Here is a 21,284-nt window from a genome sequence, read left to right as displayed (position 1 = left end):
TAAATATCTTTAATAATACACTATTTTTTACAAAATAAATTAATAAATAACAACATGCTACGTTGCAAAATTGCGTTAAGGAGAAAAAAATGCCATTGGCATATATTTTTTATATTGATCTTATGGGTAACCTTGATGGCAACGTGAAAATAGCAGAAAAAAATAAATTTGTAAAGAAAATCAATACGCCCATAAGATATTCTAATCTGTGACATATTAACAGATGTAGCCTAATTATCCCAGGACACACTACACAATTTTATGATGACTTGCTTTGTAAACTTTTGTTATTTAAATAGTTGTATAAAATCCAAATTAATAAACAAAAATGTGAATGTATCATGTGGCAAAATAACTCGAAAAAGATTTGCATGATACTTTCATTTCCACATAGACAAGAACAAGTTCTATGATGTTGTTTGTCCAACCATGTTTGTCCAGCCATGGAAAATGAGCGTATTATTCAGTGAACTAACACAATTTCTCTTTTGTTTACCGGGGAAATAGAAGTTTCCTTATGGATTTTCTTTATTAAATTATGGATATGATCATGACTATTACATGGTCCATTACATTGTTAGCCAAGGTTTTCAATTTAAAACCTATGTTTCAAGCATCGATATCCAACATTTATGAAGAGTATTGAGTTTATGTAATTGACATCGTGGTTTTCCACAAATGCAAACGTCTTTGGAAGGAAAATTGAGAAGTATAATACTAGTTATACGTAGTCTGAAAACGGTAAGCACTAATGTCACCCAAGCCGTACAATGCAGTTAGTTGTCTATTTAATTTTCAAGAAATTGGCTAGTAGCATATTTTTATCAAACATGGCAGACTTCCTCCCAAGAGCCTTGCTCAAAACTATTACAGTGCCTTCATTACACTGTTGCTCATTAGGGGTTACGCCCGTGTCTAATAACTAAACTATTTTGTGTTTAATGGTATAAAAACATATTTTGTCAAATTTCAAAATAAGATTTTTTTATATGTCAGCTCACTTTTGGTAGTAGTAAAATAAACGTTATACTCTGCGTTGCAAGATCTCTAACAATTATTGATTTTCCTTTGTTTGAAGTTTAATTTTGACGATGGAAGGATTGCGAAGGAAACGCGATTTTCCGGATATTTGCCATCGTTCAGTGAAACAAAAATCAGTGACACTACGTTTCGAGATCTGCAATCTGATTTCTTCTTCAGGTAAATAACTGAAGAAAGGGCGTTCATACAATTCTTCAGTCGTAGGTGGTTGGTAGACGAATGCAGACGTATTATGGCCTGTATTCTGTAGTTCAGTTTTAATGATTAGTGCTGTGTATAGTTTTTTATTGAGTACATGTTTTAGAGTTAGTGATACACTCTACACACAGTGATACACACATCGTGGTGGTTGTGATTCCTGACTTAGGCTTGCCACAACGATCTGGTATGATTTGTTTATTTTAACCTAGTTTGTAATTATTTATTAGGTTAGTTATTTACCTGAAGAAGAGATCGTATTGCAGATCTCGAAACGTAGTGTCACTGATTTTTGTTTCACTGAACGATGGCAAATGTCGGGAAGATATTGATTTTTGTTTTTGGTTTTCAACTAACCAAAATTATACGTTGGAACGCAAAACCACCGTCATCCATCTCTCTCGGGTAACAAAAGTAATAGCTCTACAACCACGGGTTGGACAATATAAAGTTTGATATTAGGCCTTTGGTCAGCGGCCAACCATGGTTGAACGGACTTCGGCGCAGGTTACCGCATCAAAGGGATGCGGAATACAAAGCCAACCCGATTCACCAAGTCGAGCGCCGACCGTCTGTTTGCGCTATGCATTTTTGCTGCTAGCGAATCGGATTGTTAGACTCCTAACGTGATATTGTAATTGTGCTCTGTGAATGTTTTATGTTTTAAAGGCCGTGCTGTAAACTCAAATTGGCTGAGCGTTAGCAAAGTCTATATATCGAGGGGGTGGAACATTTCATTTGATTGTATGTCTGTCTGTCCGCACACATCTCTGAAACGAACCTATATTGGTTCTTGACATTTTGACAGAAGTTACATTTCTGTATTGGCAACATCGAGTGTAAGGATATCTGATTGGCTGAGCGTCTGCGAAGCCTATATCTCGAGGAGCTGGAAAATTTCATTTGTATGTCTTTCTGCCTGTCCGCATACATCTCTAAAAGGAACCCATATATTTTATATTTTGACAGAAGTTACATTTCTGTATTGGCAACATCGAGTGTAAGGATATCTGATTGGCTGAGCGTCTGCGAAGCCTATATCTCGAGGAGCTGGAAAATTTCATTTGTATGTCTTTCTGCCTGTCCGCATACATCTCTAAAAGGAACCCATATATTTTATATTTTGACAGAAGTTACATTTCTGTATTGGCAACATCGAGTGTAAGGATATCTGATTGGCTGAGCGTCTGCGAAGCCTATATCTCGAGGAGCTGGAAAATTTCATTTGTATGTCTTTTTGCCTGTCCGCATACATCTCTAAAAGGAACCCATATATTTTATATTTTGATAGAAGTTACATTTCTGTATTGGCAACATCGAGTGTAAGGATATCTGATTGGCTGAGCGTCTGCGAAACCTATATCTCGAGGAGCTGGAAAATTTCATTTTTCTATCTGTCTACCTGTCCGGATACGTCTCTAAACCTATATAGGTACTTGATATTGTGACTGTAGGTACATTTCTGTATAGGCAACATCGAGTGATTCGCACGTGGTTGATGGAGTAAGATGTGGTTCCATTCCTCGAGGGAATGGAAATTTTCATTTTTGCCTGTCCGTCCGCACGATATCTCGAGAACAAACTGGCCTGATTTGACAATTTGCATTTTGCTCCATATCTTTATTTAGCTTTATTTCTTTCCTAAAGGCAACGGTGATAGTATTCCATTAGGTTTGGCTGATAGCCTTAGTGGACAGCTTTTATCGCACATTGGTGTTATGGGTAATCATTATGGCAGCGACAAAATGAGAGATTAAATAAATGTTTAGACAAGCTGAGTACTATCATATGGCGTATTAACTTATGTCATAGAACACATGCATACTAACTATACATAGATATTTCGAGAAAGATTTTATCTGTAAACGTTAAATTTTGCATGAAACTTAATTTCTGCATAGAGAAGAATTAGTTCTATGGTGGTGCATGCCGAAATATGGGTTTGGCTGAGCGTCATCACTCAAAAGGCTGCCACAATTTATCTTTCGTCTGCCGGGGAATGTAAATTTCCTTTCTGTATGATTGCCACAGATTGAATCATGATTGAATACAGAATGCACGCGTGTGTGGTTTATTCCTACTTTGTATTGAATAAAGTATGTTTTAAAGGGTTGGTATTTGAATTTTCCATGTTTAAGTGTGCAAAATAACTTTAACGTAACATTTACAAGTTAAAAGTTTCAGACAAGATATAGGTATTGAAATGTCTTGCACCGGCTTAAAAAGTCGCTGAAGTTAATTTGGCTCCCGATAATGTTTAGTACTTGCAATAATGATTTTGACCAGTAGTTTTAAATAATTGTCTCTTTTAAGGAAATTTATACTCACTTCCTCACTTACTAATTTATTTATTGTATAGTAGAGAAATTAACTATATGTTATCATTTAAGTTAATATATTGTGTTTTCACAATGTATAATGTAGAAAGTGTAATGTATTTAATTATATTTCCTGATGTACGCCTGTTTGTGTCCGCAGGGCCGGAAGGAGGACCACCGTTCCCCACGGCCGGCCAAACTACCACCCCTTCCCAGTTCCGGCCGCCACCCCTCGCCTCCCCTGTCACCAATATTCCAGGTCAGTGCCATTCCAGTACATCTTGATGCTACGTGAACATTCTTATCTTTTCTGTCCTAAACAACCACTACGGGCTTCTTGCTTTATACGCTGATATGTAGTTTTTAAGGTGATCATAGTTTCTCGGTTTTAGAGTCCAACGTTGGCTGAAATCAAACAGATCGTTTCGAAGAGTCAAAGCAAAAATAGGGGCGATAGAACATCTGGAATTAATTAGAAAATGAAAAATTTAATGAAATGGAGAATTTGACCTTGAATTCCAACATGTTTTTTTTTTTTTCAATTATACAAATACGAATAGCAGGATGATATTCTAGCCACCGTGCAACACCTGCAGCTATGGCATTCCCGTCTCCACATTCCGTCGATGTTTGAAATTATCCGGCATGAAAACATGCCATGTCTACCATTTTGAAAAAAAAAATTATCATCTTGGGCATATATTGGGAAACTCTTCCCCAATTTGCTAGACATCTTATCGCCCAGTAATCGGCCCGGGCAGTCTCATTTAGGTTTCCATTCAATGTGTCTTTTGTGCGTTTAAAAGTTTGTCATTGATTTTCAGATAATACTTGTTGTCGACAAGATTTTCTACAATTATTGCGAGTATTCAATTAAATGTATCCTTCGTACATCTATGGCTCTCCAGTGGCACATCGTACAAACTTTCAGCTTGTTGTAAGCTCCGGCAGTGAAATAAGTAATTCATGAAAAGGTTTGGGCCCAAATTACGATTACGCATGTAGTAGCCATCCGATATTAATAAAAAGAAAGAGTTTTCAAATTTCAAGCAACATAAAATTATCAAAATGTCTAAACATTAGAAATTATCCCGTGTTTATATCTATTAGCGTAATTTATGTAATTGTTAAATACTATTTTAAAACAATAATTGTGATACTGTAACGACATTTACTGATTAGGTGTATTATTTTTGAGTTAGGGATTTTTATGATAAATTCAAGGTACGACATGAGATAGAATCCGTGTTGTTTTGTTGTCCCAGATAAAAGTAAATCGAATCAAAACGGAAATAACCGAGCAAGCCGGCGCCGGGCGTGAGAAAGTGCGGGGGCCCGTACCTGGTCGTTCACGACACGTGGGAGCCTGCCACGCGTGCCGGGGGGGGGGGGTTGTGAGGGGGAGGGGGTGATATTGATATCAAGTCTGCGGCTACAATATCACGTGTCGTCGGTGAGTTACGGGCAAGTGTGCGTGGGTGTCGCAGATCAGGCGATGCGTCTGTATTCGATTTGATCATTCTTCATGTACAATCAGTCAAGACTCCTTATGATCGCAAATTAGAAGAGGGAAAATTTGAAATGCTGTTGTTAAACGAGAGTTTTAGTCCCCGAAGAACGTTGCTCAGTGTAAATGTTTGAACATGGAGAACAGCTACCTTTTATTCGAAACAACATACACATCGTGTCACAAACACAAATGTATATACGAACAGAGATACTTTAGACATTTACCGTTTACGCCTTGAATATTTCAACACGTCGTTTAAAGTCAGTACGAATATTATATTTATATTATGATTATAATAACATATCAAATATGCAGATTTATATTATTAATATACACGACACTTCCACTTCAATGTGCATCCGAAAACGTTAGAATTAAGTGAATTTGGGTTTTGGCGAGAGTTTGGGAAATGTATGTTTAGAATGGGAAGTTGGAGTGATAATCTTACCTCGAAATCAGTATTTTACGGTGTATACGGTGCAGGCATCTTCTGTTGTGGGGAACTCCCGGATAGGCCAAGCCTGGTGTGTTTTGTCTCTGAATTCTTCGCTGGTTGTTGACAGGCGTCTAGTCCTGAGCCGGACGTATTCGTGGATGGTAAGTCCAGTGGAGTTGTGAGTTACTTCATTCCATTCCTGAAAAACCTTGTGGAGCTTGTGTTGTGTCGGGGTGTCTTATTTTGTAATGATGCCAATTTCTTTTTGGTCGTTGAATTGGTCGCGAGGTTCCAGGCAGGAACAACTTAGGTCAGGATCTGAATTGTGTGATAGCCTTGTACAACATCAGCTTGGTGTTGTGGAAATGGTGGTAGCCTTGTACAACGACAGCTTGATGTTGTGGTGATTGTGGTAGCCTTGTACAACGTCAGCTTGATGTTGTGGTGATTGTGGTAGCCTTGTACAATGTCAGCTTGATGTTGTAGGGATTGTGATAGCCTTGTACAACATCAGCTTGGTGTTGTGGGGATTGTGGTAGCCTTGTACAACATCAGCTTGGTGTTGTGGGGATTGTGGTAGCCTTGTACAACATCTGCTTGGTGTTGTGGGGATTGTGGTAGCCTTGTACAACGTCAGCTTGGTGTTGTGGGGATTGTAGTAGCCTTGTAAAACATCAGCTTGGTGTTGTGGGGATTGTGGTAACCTTGTACAACATCAGATTGCTGTTGTGGGGGTTGTGGTAGCCTCGTACAACGTCAGCTTGATGTTGTGGGGACTGTGGCAGCCTTGTACAACATCATCAGCGTGATGTGATGGGGACTGTGGCAGCCTTGTACAACATCAGCGTGATGTGATGGGGACTGTGGTAGCCTTGTACAACATCATCTTGATGTTGTAATAAAAAGGGGAGGACGGATGGTGCAGTGGAGGTGTGCGTGGCCGTCTTTGAATGATCTCAGTATGCTTGAACTTTTTAGTCTATCGAAGAAAACCCTCTCCATTTCTCTGAGCACAGGTTCTCACTGTTTTCGTGCAGGAACCCTCTCACTTGGCTTTTTAATCTTTATCCTCCACTTTTGTAGCCGGGGTTCTGTAAGATCTGCATATACTGTAGGTGCATATAAAATTACAAATTTGTCGGATACGAAGAGTCAGACACAGAACAGCGCGTCTTCTGCGTAGAGTCGACCCTGGGGGCAACCGGCATGTCGTTAGTAGAGAATACGTAGGTTCGTAGGTCCAAGGACAGCCCCCTAAATCAACTATTGATGTTCACCTACGAGATTTAACGACTTTCTTTTGGAATTCGAATTCGGACACGGATAATTTAATCAATTTTTCATAATATTTATACTTAAACTCTAGTTTTATTATAACCACTTTGTGAGTGAGATAAATATTAATCCTACGTACGTAAAATATTTTAATATATTTTCTTCCAGTTTAGGATATCCCCCTCAAACGTAATCACGCAAGATATACATAAATCATTTTTGATTTTCTTGTAACTTACTTTTATGGTGATTTGTTGACAGATTTATTCAGTGTTCTATTAATGTTTATCCATGTATACCTGGTTAAATCCAATAGAATCCAAAGTCTTTATCGTCAAACGAGAAATGTAAAAGGCGGAAACGGAACAAAACAACAGACTGACGTCACGTCAGAGAAACAGCATTTCTTTAACCCCCTCCGCCACCACCCCTTGAATTCCTTGAACCATCAGCATTACATATTTACGTCTTTCAGAACCAGACACACATAACCTTATGAGGGGTTCAGAGAAAATATAGAGTTCAAATATGTTTCGCAACAATCTGTGTGATTAAATGTTTTATTCCTATCAATAACTTTATATATATATATATATATATATATATATATATATATATATATTAACATTTGGTATATAATAAATGTATAAGGGTTATCGATTCAGACATATTTCTCCCTATAAGAAGTATGCTCTGAAATTTATTTTCAATTTTAGTAGTCACATACAGGTTTTTTATGCAGGATTGGTAAATAAAAATTGCGATTGTACAAAAGTCTCCATTAATGTTAATATGTTAAAGTTAATTGGTGAATAAATGTCAATACATGATATTATTGACGATTTATATTATATTAAAGAGCTAAGGGGCAAGGATGCAATTTGGGTACAGCGGTGCGAGGCGGGTTTTGCCGACTAGAGCCGAACGGCGCCGGAAACAGCCGAGCCGTGGGCCGGCATTACATGTGCTTGTTGTGATCGTGTCAGTGGGTCAATACACGCCGTGTAGTGTTCGTGTTTACATTGGCAGAGGTCGTGTACGTGTCGTACAGAGCTACACGAACACAAGAAGGCGTTGTGTTGTCGGTTCAGTGTCGTGACGGTGATCGCGATGTGTCGTGGTCGTGGATCGTGGTGGCGCAGCAGACAAAAGTGGTTTTGATACTTACCGCTATGATCTGTGCATCTGGCGGCATATTCCACACTTTTAAATCGTGATCGTTGTAGTGTAAGGTACCAGTGTGAATAGTATGTGGCAGTCATCCCCAAGCAACAACGTAAAATCAAAATAACTCCTCCATATTGATTGTCATCATTACAACAAAATTGTATTCGGATCACTTTAAAACTGTTGTGATGCTTAAGACTGTTTAACAGTATTATTTCAGTAACAGTATTATTATTAATAGATTACGTGCAGTATTCTAGATATATTTTCTTTAAGATTTGTTAATTCCGAACACAATGATTGTTCTCTAACTGTTAATAGCATCCTTCCAACACGGTCTTTTGTGTTTTAAATTTCCTATCTTATGAGTTTTTAATTTATTACTATATATGGCGTCAACGTAAAATTGTTGCTGAGTATGACGTCACTCGTTGTAATAGGACTGGTAATTTACACGTATTGCATATCAGATAGTCTAGGGTGTTTTCCTTCACCAAACTGTGTAATGAGAAAGGAAGACTTTGTAAACGTAACTATTAATTATGCACGTGTATGAAATATTTAAAAAAACATGAATTTATTTACTATTTAATACCAATAACGGAATTAATTTTAATTAACTTACCCATGAATTGGTACATAAAATAAAATTTTCTTGAAACGACAAAAGAATTTTATAAGCTTGATAATTTCTTAGTTTTGTTACATATTGTGAATAAATGCCATATATTTGTAAACTGGAATGGAACTAATTATTTGTTGTGCTGTCGTTCTGATGAATAATCGTGGTTGTTATTAAGTATGATATTAATTTGTGTTCTTTGTCTTGAGCAAAATTCCATCTTCCACGATGAAGATGAACGTAACTCCCATGGCTTGAAGAACAGTAAACGACGAAAACCAGGCCCCAACTTTGATTGGCCGGGGCCGTTGCCTGGCGACGGAGTCTAAACAATATTGATATCCAGCGTCTGACTGTTTTAGATAAACGGGCCATAGATTCCGGTTTTGGGTTAATGTTGGTACCGACCTTCTTTATTCGTAGTCAAGGTTTGTCAACAACTGTTGAATCTTTTCAACCTGTCTGCTTTCTAGGCTGTCACAAAACGTCCGCACGATGGACGCATTGAGTTAGAGTTGAAAAGTGAAATGTTCAATAAAGTGGACTTTAGTGGATCGTTAACCCGGTGAACGAGTTTAAAGCCCAGTTTGTAACTCTCTTTTTACCAATGAAAGTTCAATTAACACTGAAATAAAGCTTCTTGAGGTAAGGTCTCATTAAGGGAAGCACTTGTAAGTGAATAAAGAAGAACTTGCGTCTCTCGTTGAATCAAGGTCAAATCGGGCTTCCAAGGTCAAACCGTATATTGCGCCTTTTTCTTCTTGCAGTCTGATAAAAAAAATGTAGGTTTAACGTTATTCAACAGCGCCAAAAATGCGAGAGTTATATTAACTACTACACATCATTTAAACATTACTATAGGAGAAAATCCTATTGACTGCCTGGTTTTAAGCCCTGAATGGCCCAATGTAAAGTTTTCAATTTTAAAAATTACACGTTATAAACACAATTCTGAATTATTACATTTTTTATTAAATGCTTCTTTTTTCCACTCTTAATGATTTTGTATGTAGCGCATTTAAAAAATGGTCTATTTTTACCGTATTTTATCAAAATTTTATTTCCTTAAACTGTTAAATTTAAAACCAAATTAGATTTTAATAATGCAGTTATGACCAAATACACCTTAAATTTATTTATTTCACGGTAAACCTAATGTAAAATAATAGTAAAAGAAGATCCATTAATATAAAACTATTCATATTGTGTTAAATTAGAATAGTAAACAGGTGATTCATGTTTACTACTTAAACAGTTCAAAAAAGCATTTAATAAATAACAATAATAAATACATAAGAATTAATAATAACACAGTAACAAGTTGTAGTAACAAGTAATTGAGGTAAAATATAGGTATAAAGTGTGAAATTAAAATGTAATTTTTTATATAATAAATACTCTAAATAAATAGCAACAATTATAAATAAATACAAAAGTATGTATACATACTGAATATTTTTAACAAGAAAACAGTAAGTTAAACTACAAGCCCAGATAATATACAATAAAACAAGATTAAAAATATTAATTTTAAGTTTATATTTATATAATTTAAATATATTTTATGTATAACGATATTTTAAACTCTTTACCACCAATCACATTATACGTAGTAAACCATTTTTCCCCAAGAAAAGTGATGAGACATAGATTTAGGAATCCCCAAATTTTATCGTCCGTTGTTGTAAACAATATAAAATGGTAAAAATTGAAACTGAACTTCTTTATGTTTTATATGGGGTGTTTTAACACTAAGTCTTCATAATAACGTATTAGTAATGTTAAACTAATAATCAAGTGGAAGGAGATAATAAACATAATTCCAGAAAGGAGTTTGAAGACCAGTCGGTGGAAAAGTTCCCTAATTTGCGAGAGTTCGGCGCCGTAAAGTGATTTTGCGTAGAATGCATCTTAAGCACTCTCTCCAGCCTATCGGCGAAATGGAGGGTGCTTAAGCAGATGGCTCTGGGAATGAGGGGGAGGAGTGCATATAGCCGCCATTCCACTGAATCCAGGACCGCTCTGATATTGTGCTTAGATCCTAGAGCTGGATTTCTTATACTATAGTAACCGTACTTACTAGTCTTTGCTATTTAAATGGGTACTTGGTTGTTTTTACTACGCTAAAAATTGAAACTGAACTTCTTTATGTTTTATATGGGGTGTTTTAACACTAAGTCTTCATAATAACGTATTAGTAATGTTAAACTAATAACAAAGTGGAAGGAGATAATAAACATAAATCCAGAAAGGAGTTTGAAGACCAGTCGGTGGAAAAGTTCCCTAATTTGCGAGAGTTCGGCGCCGTAAAGTGATTTTGCGTAGAATGCATCTTAAGCACTCTCTCCAGCCTATCGGCGAAATGGAGGGTGCTTAAGCAGATGGCTCTGGGAATGAGGGGGAGGAGTGCATATAGCCGCCATTCCACTGAATCCAGGACCGCTCTGATATTGTGCTTAGATCCTAGAGCTGGATTTCTTATAATATAGTAACCGTACTTACTAGTCTTTGCTATTTAAATGGGTACTTGGTTGTTTTTACTACGCTCCAAATAAATTAATTAGATCACCACAAATATAACATTTCTTAATTCCAATGTCAACTCGAATTGATAATATGTTACTTTTTTTCGTACGTTTCGTTCTTTTTTGTGAGAGATTAATGAAAATTAAAGTGAGTTAAGTAAAATTTAATACTTAACAATAGGTAATTTAACCGCATTGTATTTTATACTTTAGAACACAACACACAAATTTATCGTGCAGAGCCAATAAGATTAAATAAATGGAAACAACGCTACCATCTGGCCGACATTCCAACTGTGTACAACCTCTCTGTCCGTAACAAGACCCTGCGAGCACAGTGTACAGTTACGTAGTTAGCGTGAGGTTGAGGGGTTGTAGCGATGTTTGTGCGTGACTGTCAGTGTCAAGCGTTCACAATCGATACACCCACACACAACGCTACCAACTGGCCGACATTCGAACTGTGTACAACCTCTTTGTCCGTAACAAGACCCTGCGAGCACAGTGTACAGTTAGGTAGTTAGCGTGAGGTTGAGAGTTTGTAGCGATGTTTGTGCGTGACTGTCAGTGTCAAGCGTTCACAATCGATACACCCACACACGACGCTACCAACTGGCCGATATTCGAACTGTGTACAACCTCTTTGTCCGTAACAAGACCCTGCGAGCACAGTGTACAGTTACGTAGTTAGCGTGAGGTTGAGGGGTTGTAGCGATGTTTGTGCGTGACTGTCAGTGTCAAGCGTTCACAATCGATACACCCACACACAACGCTACCAACTGGCCGACATTCGAACTGTGTACAACCTCTTTGTCCGTAACAAGACCCTGCGAGCACAGTGTACAGTTAGGTAGTTAGCGTGAGGTTGAGGAGTTGTAGCGATGTTTGTGCGTGACTGTCAGTGTCAAGCGTTCACAATCGATACACCCACACAACAACGCTACCAACTGGCCGACATTCGAACTGTGTACAACCTCTTTGTCCGTAACAAGACCCTGCGAGCACAGTGTACAGTTACGTAGTTAGCGTGAGGTTGAGAGTTTGTAGCGATGTTTGTGCGTGACTGTCAGTGTCAAGCGTTCACAATCGATACACCCACACACACGACGCACCAACTGGCCGACGTTTGAACTGTTTACAACCTCTCTGACCGTAACAAGACCCTGCGAGCACAGTGTACAGTGATTTTCAAGCTGCGGTGTATTGGATGTTGTAGTTGTGTAAATTATGAGTTTTATGCTAGCCATCATTTATTATTCTCCCAGTGGAAAATGCTTGTAAAACTAAAATGTGTAGGTTAAATTATAAATTATCACTACTGTCTCTGTAATCACTTAGCCCTTTGACATTTGAAACACAAAATTGTGACCTAAATTTCCTAGGCTTTTAGCCGTTTCGTGGTTTCCTTTTGATGATTTGTATTTGAATACATTTAGATTTAAATCTCATTATGTAGATACATTGTTCTTGGAATGGTTTCCAACCTTCAGCTGAAGTGCATTGATGATCAAATCAAATGTCAATAACGATAGACGGGGAGACCTATCGTAAAGGTCACAAGCTACTTTGTAAGCATTGCCTTCACTACATATCTAGCACGTTACTACTTGCTGTTATAGCTAGGGTTCGTGTAATGGAACACGGTCCTAGCTTAACTCTGACAGTAGAAGTAGCTTACATTGTGAACATTTTGATAGTCTTTTTCAAAAGTTTGAAAGGATGATAGGAATTTTGACATTTGCCATCGTTATATGTTATAAAAAGGTATAACACTACGTTTTGAGGATTGAAATCTAACCTCTTCTTCAGGTGGACATAAGACGCTATCATGTTCAAATTTGTCTACATCAGTGTAGATTTAATAGTGTAATAAAAATGATTCACAAAGGACACAGTTCAGTTGTACTTGTCATCTCATACAACGTATTCTATTGCTATTTATGTAAATTTAGCGTAGAACTGTCAGTTGGTTTGATGAAATGTGTTTCGAGGAGGATTGTAAAAGATTGTTGGTTTGTGTTGGCATTGAACAATATGACAGTGATGATTGGTTGAGCATTAGAAAATTTTAATCATGTGGCCTGGCAACATTCCTCTTCAGTATTTGGTTGAGTATCTCAAGTCCATGAGATACCATGTTCCATGAATCAATGATAGTGCGTGTACATTAACGAAAATCGGCTGAGCTTTAGCGAAAACTCTCACTCAGACATATATATATGTCTTGGATATCATTAGTTGAACTAGAATTTTGTAAGGTATTAAATGCTATTTTAAGAATATTATTAATTTTTGTGAAGCCCTGGATGGTATTGAACTATTAATTTTGGATCACTGTTTTCAAATTAGAATGTAGTGTTTTCTTTTTATATTAAGTTTATCTTTAAGTAATTTTCGTGGATAACCTCTTCTTAAGAATGCGTTCATAATATCGTCAATGTATTTTTCCCCAAGTCATTTTCCAAGACATATATATAAAAAATATATGTAAAAAATGTCCAGCAGATTATATTGGCTCAACAAGAAATACCTTGAGGACAAGAATGACAGGATACCGATTTGATTATAAACACCAAGATTTAAAGAAAACTGTCGTGACTCAAGGTATAAATCACAATGAAACTTTTGAAAATACATATTCAGGTCAAACCTATTCGGCAAGTACATACAAATTCAAACCCAATTTACCTCAGAACATTAGAACAAGCACACCAATTGGTTTTTTAAAGAGCAAAATTCCACATGGACTCAACATCAGATAACTTAGCCAAAAGCATCTAAAATTTGAAATCAACATATGGAAAAAATTGTTTACTTCATGTCATCTGTATTTATTATTATTATTATTTATTCACTGTTTTATTTACTTTCGTTTGTACGGTTTTCTTTTATATTTTTATATCTTATAAAATTTTTGCACCTGAAGACGGTTTTCACCGAAATATAGTGCCAATGTTTTAAAAACACTTTTGTTTTAATTGTACAGTAATTTACAATATCGAGGGGTTCCTGGTAAAATCACCCAAGTCCTAGTTTTTAAATTTTTCAGTAGAGCGAAAACAAACATTCGAATTTCCCTGTAAAATCACTGTTGATGTTTAATAAGAAAAGGAACAAAGCAACTAGTAGTCAAACTAAAAACTACCTTAAGTAATTTAGTTTTTAACCAAAATATTATTTTGTTTACCTGCTTAAAAAAAATAAGAAAAATTGTTTACGTGACTTGGGTTGTTTTACCACTACGAAAAATGGGGGTTTAAGCACATTACTCAAGAATGACAACGGAGCTGATTAAGTTAAACTTTATTTTAGACAAAATAAAAACACCTAGTTGTATAAATAAAAGTTTACTATTTGATGTCAATTAACAGGTATGGCGTAGTAGGTAGTCCGTATACATCTTAGGCATAAAGAAATTTCTTGATCTTCCTCAAAAAAGTACTCCTCGGTGGTTGGCTCTGGAGTTTTGTCCACAGTGTTCTTGTGTCCAGATGTCTTTAACTTTTGTATCCAAGAATGGTGCTCTGTAGGAAAGACATTTGACTTACATAACTTCAGCAAGTCCTTCTTCTTTGCTTCTGAGATAGAAAGCTGTCCATAATAGAGATTCTTAAGATCGCACTGCTTTACTGGTCGTCCTGGTTTGTTTTCCATCACGCGTAGTTCTTGATAACTGTCCCCCTTACAGTTATAACTGAATAGCACAGTTCCAGGTTTCGCTTTTTCATATCGTAAACGTTTTATTTTCAGCCAATTTACAGTTTTTTTCCATTTGAGTCAGTAGTTCTATTTTCAATAGTGTTTTTTTGCTAGATCTTTTAAATCAATAAAGTCGCTAAACTGAAGTTCTTTTGTTAAATCCCCGTCTTTTTTGGCTTCTTCCTTTTGTGAGTATGCCTGTTAGATCTGCCATAGCAAAAAACTGTGTTAACCAATCTCTCATACACATTATAGAAACATTTTGTTGTGCATGCTCTATTGCACTGTGCATTGAGTCCACTTCCATTTTCGTATGCCCCTTCTCTCTAAAAACTTGTGCTCAATAACATCAAATTGGAAATATTTTACTATGTACAAAAATAGAGCTGCTACAAACTGATTCCTATTTTTGGACCTCCACATGTATCAGAATACAAAGAAACTTCCTTAACATGTGCAGGTAATGTTTTTAAACCACTGTAGAAGACAAGTTCCGATCTCACAACTACCTCTCTTTACCGTTATTTTTCACTCCAACAAAAACAATAGGCTTTGTTAGGTGGTGCTGCTTCATACACTGTTAGGTTGTATACACATAGTTTTCTACTATAGTACACAGGACCAGCATTTGAAACAGGAATTTGTAGAACCTTTTGCAAGTCAAAACTCGCAGTAACGAAAGCTGGATCTTCAGTTGCTCTTTTTTTGTCATAATCTTTGCTGTCGTTTCGCTTCGTTTTTCCTGATAATGTGTTCGTCATATGAAGCTTGGAGCAGTTTCTTTTCATCGTCAGTAGCACTCCTCATAGTTTCAGACATATGAGACACCTGTCTTTAGAACAATGAAAAAAACTAAGGTTGTACTCTGTACAAAACACTTTTCTGTACACATTCTCTTTTGGCACGTTTTCTTCATCTTTGTACAGTTCACTGAAAAGTTCATACATCTTATTAATGGAAAGCAATGAATCAAGGTACCTTTTTTCTCTGGTTCTTTGCGACAATAATGGCTCTCCATTGTAGTGAAAGTTTTCAATATGAGCTTTGATTTTATTAATCCAATCTTGAGAAGTCTTGTTCGGAGGTTCTTTAACGACCTCTGTTATCAGAGCCTTTAAAATTACCAGTTAATTCAGATTGCATAGAAAATGCTGTTTTCAGAGGAGCGTTACTAATTGAAAGGGTTTAAAAAAAAAAACTGTTTACATACCCTAACTTTTTCAACCCTCTTTCACAAAGAAATAGAAATAACTGAACATTTTGCCAGGTTTTTTAGAGTCATCATCTCGTTTTCTTTTTCTTTCAACTACAGATTTTGTAACAAGGGACAAAATTAAATTTTTTTGTTGCTCGAATGAACTTGATGTAAAATTCTGCACAAATTTTCCTTACGGGTATTTTCGCTGAACTTGGACGTACATTGGAAAACACACTGTGAGCAATCAACGGGCTTAGGGATTTTAGGTGGCATACTTTTTCCTTTTTTTGGCTTTGTATATGGTAGGCCTAGTTTTCTATTGGATTTATTTACGTTGACTTTCCAGGTTTCTGGGTGAGGTTTTGCTCCATCTTTTTCTTGGTTTTCTTTTTTAATGGTTCAGTTTCAGGAGTATCAGCGATAGTAATGATATTTATTTCAGGATCAGCCACATCACCATTTGCTTCATGTAATGTAACCTCTGGGCAAGATAAAACATTTGGTAAAGCAATATCATTTTCAATTTGGGTCGGCCTAATAACAATATTGCCAGTAGTCATAGGCGTAGGCCTAGATTCATCGTCAAGCTTTCTTTTTAGTACAGGTCTGGTACTCTGTAGTTTTAAATATTTTCTCAGTCCTTTAGCAATAGGATTCGGTTGTTTTTTGGTAAGTATTCTGGATCTGCATCTGAGTCGTATACTAAGTCAGAATCCAGATTCTAAGGAACTAGAGAGATTGGTTTCAGGTCCTTAGGCCTACATTGTAAACTACAATTATTACCTGGAATTGAACAAGATGAACTTAACCTAGTTGTTTCACCACTGTTTATAAACAACTGATTGGTTAGATTTGTATCATGTTTGGTTAGGTTCCTTTCACTTAGTTCATTATGATTGTTAATTTCCAACACTTCATTTCGTTCAGCTAGTTCAACAAATCAATTTAGAACGTTTCATTTTCACAATTAATTAAAGCACTTTATTAATTATCAATATCCTTACTAGTGCACTTTACTAAAGGCAATGTGATACAGATACAATCACAATGTATACACAAGAGTAAAATCACTCACATGCCTTATAGGTTAAAAAAACACAGCTGGCTCATCTAGCCACAGCAAAAGTGATAGAGGTAAAATCACCCAAAGTAACTTGGGTGGTTTTACTTCTACTGAATAGAAGTAAAAACCATTTGGGTAAAACTTATTTTGCCCATAATTCGTTTACTATTGTTAACAATGACATGGTTGGTTTTACCTCTTGTAGATCTTGAATTCCACCATCTATAGGTTACAAAATCATGATTTCAGAAAAAAATGGACTTGGGTGATTTTAACCAGAAACCCCTCGATATATATATATATATATATATATTGCGAAAGTGGATTGAGTTATACACTTTAAATTTAGGCGAAACTGCTTTTCTACATAGGCAAAATTAAGTTCGATGATTAATCATGTACGTACATGGGATTTTGCCTATCGTAAATGAAGTCTTTCACTCATGGGGCTGACACATGTTCTTTTCTATCTGAAAAAATTGTCCTATAGACTTGAAATTTCACGATATCTTTCTATCCGCACATAGGCAAGGCTGAGTTTGACGATCGTAATCGTACATATCCCTCCATGGGACTTACTCATTTAGTTCTGAGCGAAACCTGCTATATAACACGTACTTGTAACTTGTACTAAATAACTGTTGTTCATCTGTTGAGAGTCTTTGCAGCTAAATGTTAGAGTTAAAAAGTTTTAAATGGCTATTGTTTATTTTATTTTGCTTAATAAATCATCAACCTTAATATTTTAACTTAACACGCTTGAAAAATTATGCACGATCTGGTTTTCCTTTATTTTATAAAGACACTTGACATTACTTGCGAAGTAAGAATTTAAAATCCTTGAGAGACATAAATATGCACCCTCGTTTAAAATGTAATTTTAATACCGAGAGACAGATCTGGCCCGTGAGACATGTCAACGAGTGCGTGATTTATTGACTTGAGGAATAAATTCGTGTTTTGGTGATGAACACTGCGATATCCGTGATATTACTCATAGTTATGAAAAGTTCGTTCACGGAACTCACGGCGATACTGAACGGAAAGTTTATAAAGTTATATTTAGGTTGAATTTTTTAAGTTAAGTCAGAGATCCCATCATTGGATCTTCCATTCCCTGCACAATCACTTGACGCAAAATTGTTTGTCTCAGGCAGAGAGTTCTGTACTTTCTCAGATCTCAAGTGAATCACCAAGAGGGTTACACGAAGCTCTTGTAGGATTCTTTTCAGATGGAACAAGATAACCACTAGAGCTCCGGCGGTTTTGTGGGGTCAGGCAGTAGGTCGTTTTAAATTAATTCGTCGATGGTGAATTAAAAAGTGATTTAGGTAAATTAAAAAGGATTGATTGAATTAAATGGGAAGTTGGTTGAATTAAAATAGTTGTAGGGTATAATTAAATTGGCGTTGGGTGAATTAAAAGGGGGCCTGAATATAGAGAGATCAGCATTGTGTGTACCAGAGTTCTTAACAATTCGTTCATCTCCTATAGCCATCCATTGTCCTACCCTCCCCCCTCTTCTTTTGATGGGTAAAATGTCTGACGCTTAACTGTAGACTGTAACTGTAAACATTTATCAGTTTTTAAAGCCAACAATATAATTTTTTCACTCCCCTTGAAATTACAGGTGTTTAAAGTAGACCGTTTTGTAACCAGGCCCAAATAAAACTGCTGTGGATATAATGTGAAATTTTCGCTGTACGTATATAAATTATAATCTTATATATTGGCATGTTTTTTTATGTATAAAACACTTAAATTTGTAAAAAAAAAAAATATAAAAACGCGTCTTTTTCTTAAATTATATTTTAATTAAAAACTACAATTTCCTTAAGTTATACGTGAATAAAAAAAGACGTAAAATCATGAAACTATTGTAAAAAATCTCACATTTTATCTTTACCCGTTTTAAATGCCTTTAATTTGACCTTAGAGCGATAAAAACAAATTTTATACGGTTTTTGTATTGTTAACGGATAAGTTATTTAAATGGGCTAAAAATTTAACATAAACAAATATTTTACAAACCCTAAACCGATTTCTCCATCTTAATTGAGTAAGAAAAATAAATTGGTTACTCCAACACTGGTTCTGGATCGCACACTTTTCTTCAGCTCCGTCCTCAAAAAGAGAAGAAAATTCCTTTAAATTTTTACAATCCGGATTCTCACTGCGTCTATCAATCATACATATCGTGTGTAGTGCCTCGCGAAACGCGTCTATTGCAACAACTACTGGCAACTTATGAATCCATACCCTTATAAATTTCCCCTTCTTCACTATCTATCATTGTAATTCATTGTATTCACGTATTATTAAGAGATCAGCCTGTGTACTAATGTTAGAAAATTGAGGTCGACTAAAGTGAATCGAGTAAGCTTTAACTCTCGGTGTTTACACATAAGCTGTAGCTGATCTGCTGTTTGTGGAGAGGTTGTAGGCAGGTGCAAGTGTTATTTCTCGTAACATCGCGTTAACTGAGGAGGGATCCACATCCCCGACATCCAGTACCTCTCAGTTGAGTACCTACAGTACTGATATAGCAGTAATGGTACTGCTGCGTATGTATCCAAATAATTCCCCCCCCCCCCCCCCCCCCCCCCCCCAAAGAAAAGCGGTGCCGTCTCTTGCCCTTTTCTGTCTACCACGTAAACTGAAATATCTGGGTTCTTAGGAAATAATTCAAAAACGAATTTCCATTTATTTTAAAGTAAGAGGTGCAAGGTTTTTTTTAGAACCAGTACTTGTTTAATCTTACAAAATCTTAACTAAAAATAGCCTACTTTCTGTGATATCCAGAACTTGCATATATGAGAACGTCTGCCAACCTTATAGTCAACATAAAATTGTATACATATTTCATTGTAAAAGTGCATTAATCTATAATTATCTTGCCTCGTAGATTTTCTCTCCTTAGGATATGTAATGGTTGCGTATGCATAACCTACAATAAGTTCGTGAAGGAGTAAGTCCACGACAAAGACAGCCAGAAAAATACTCTAATTCGGAAACTGTTTTATTTACTATTGTATGTTTTTCACCCGAAGGTAAAGTTTCTCTTCTCGGTCGATAAAAGAAGTAGTCAAAAGTCTGCAAGGAGTGGAAAGGTAATTTTCAAGATTAATTATTCCGTCAGGTACACAATTAATTAAGGGCACGAATCCAGGCAGTGTGGCTTTCCTGGTCATGACGGTAGATGGATTGATTAAAGTAATGGGTCCCACTATTCTATTGTCGTGTGGAATGTTTTAGGAGAAAGGGTGGTTTTCAAGTTATTTTTCAGTTTCTTTTCTGACAGAATCTCCTTAAATTTGAAGGCTATGCCTTGACAGTGGTCAATCTCTGGAATTTGTCAATAGAAAGGAGGGTGCTTGTTGAATATCAGGATCAATTGGAATGTTAGCTGACTGTGGTATGGAGTTCATAAAGTCCATTTACTGATGTAGTCGTGGAAGGGGCGTTTTCCACCGTACTACACTGAAATGTATGCAGTTGACGCGGGAGTGGCGATGGCCGAGCGGTTAAAGTCGTCGGACTTTGGATCTGAGTAGAGACAGCGCAGGTTCGAATCCTGTCTGTGACCCTTGCACTTTTTATCAGTACCATCAACCTTGTACTGTATCGATTCCCTTTATTCTGTTTGATAAGATCCTCGCACAGGCCAGTGGCTCATAAGGACGGAAAGAATAAGGTCTAAAAGGTGATCGGCTTCTCCTTAAAAAAATCAATCATCGGTATCAAACCGCTAGGTAAAAATATCTTCATGTTTGATGCAAGATGATACGTACTATACTCTAGATTTAAAAGTAGGCTACAGGAAAACGTGAAACGTGTACCAAAATATCAAAATTCGCTTAGTTTAGTGTTCGATTCCTATAAAAGACTATCTAAAACTTTAAAAATTATTTAAATAGTTTAAAATAAATATTAAGATATACAAATGCACATAAAAAAATGCTGGAAAATAATGTTTCACTTTGGTTCCATGACTAAATCAGTTTATAGAACCTGATAAATTAATCAACATATACATCCAGTTATCTTTCTTTTGTAGTTTTATCAAATTTATCAGAGCACACTTTCAATCACTGTAAGGCAAAGTCGTAATTGAGAAATGTTGCGCGTGTTATCGAAGATATAAGTGTTTTTGTTACTTATGTCTTATATACGTGCGGAATTTTTCATTTGTTTCCTTAGTTGATTTCGCACAAAAATTGACACAGGGTCCG

At 36.2% G+C, this 21,284-nt stretch overlaps 1 protein-coding gene across 5 annotated transcripts in view; it reads left to right on the top strand.

Moving 5' to 3' along the window:
- LOC124367798 (phosphatase and actin regulator 4B) overlaps positions 1–21,284 on the top strand; it is a 514,259-nt gene that overhangs the window by 380,351 nt on the left and 112,624 nt on the right. For all 5 annotated transcript variants that reach the window (XM_046824917.1, XM_046824919.1, XM_046824914.1 and 2 more), the window contains one exon: positions 3,718–3,816. In XM_046824917.1, coding sequence (XP_046680873.1) covers positions 3,718–3,816 — 99 coding nt within the window. The remainder of the gene's footprint in view (positions 1–3,717; positions 3,817–21,284) is intronic.

The sequence above is a fragment of the Homalodisca vitripennis genome, chromosome 8, assembly GCF_021130785.1.
Source record: "Homalodisca vitripennis isolate AUS2020 chromosome 8, UT_GWSS_2.1, whole genome shotgun sequence".
NCBI lineage: Eukaryota > Metazoa > Arthropoda > Insecta > Hemiptera > Cicadellidae > Homalodisca > Homalodisca vitripennis.
The sequence above is the reverse complement of the archived record's forward strand: the minus strand, read 5'-3'. Positions and strand labels throughout refer to the sequence as shown.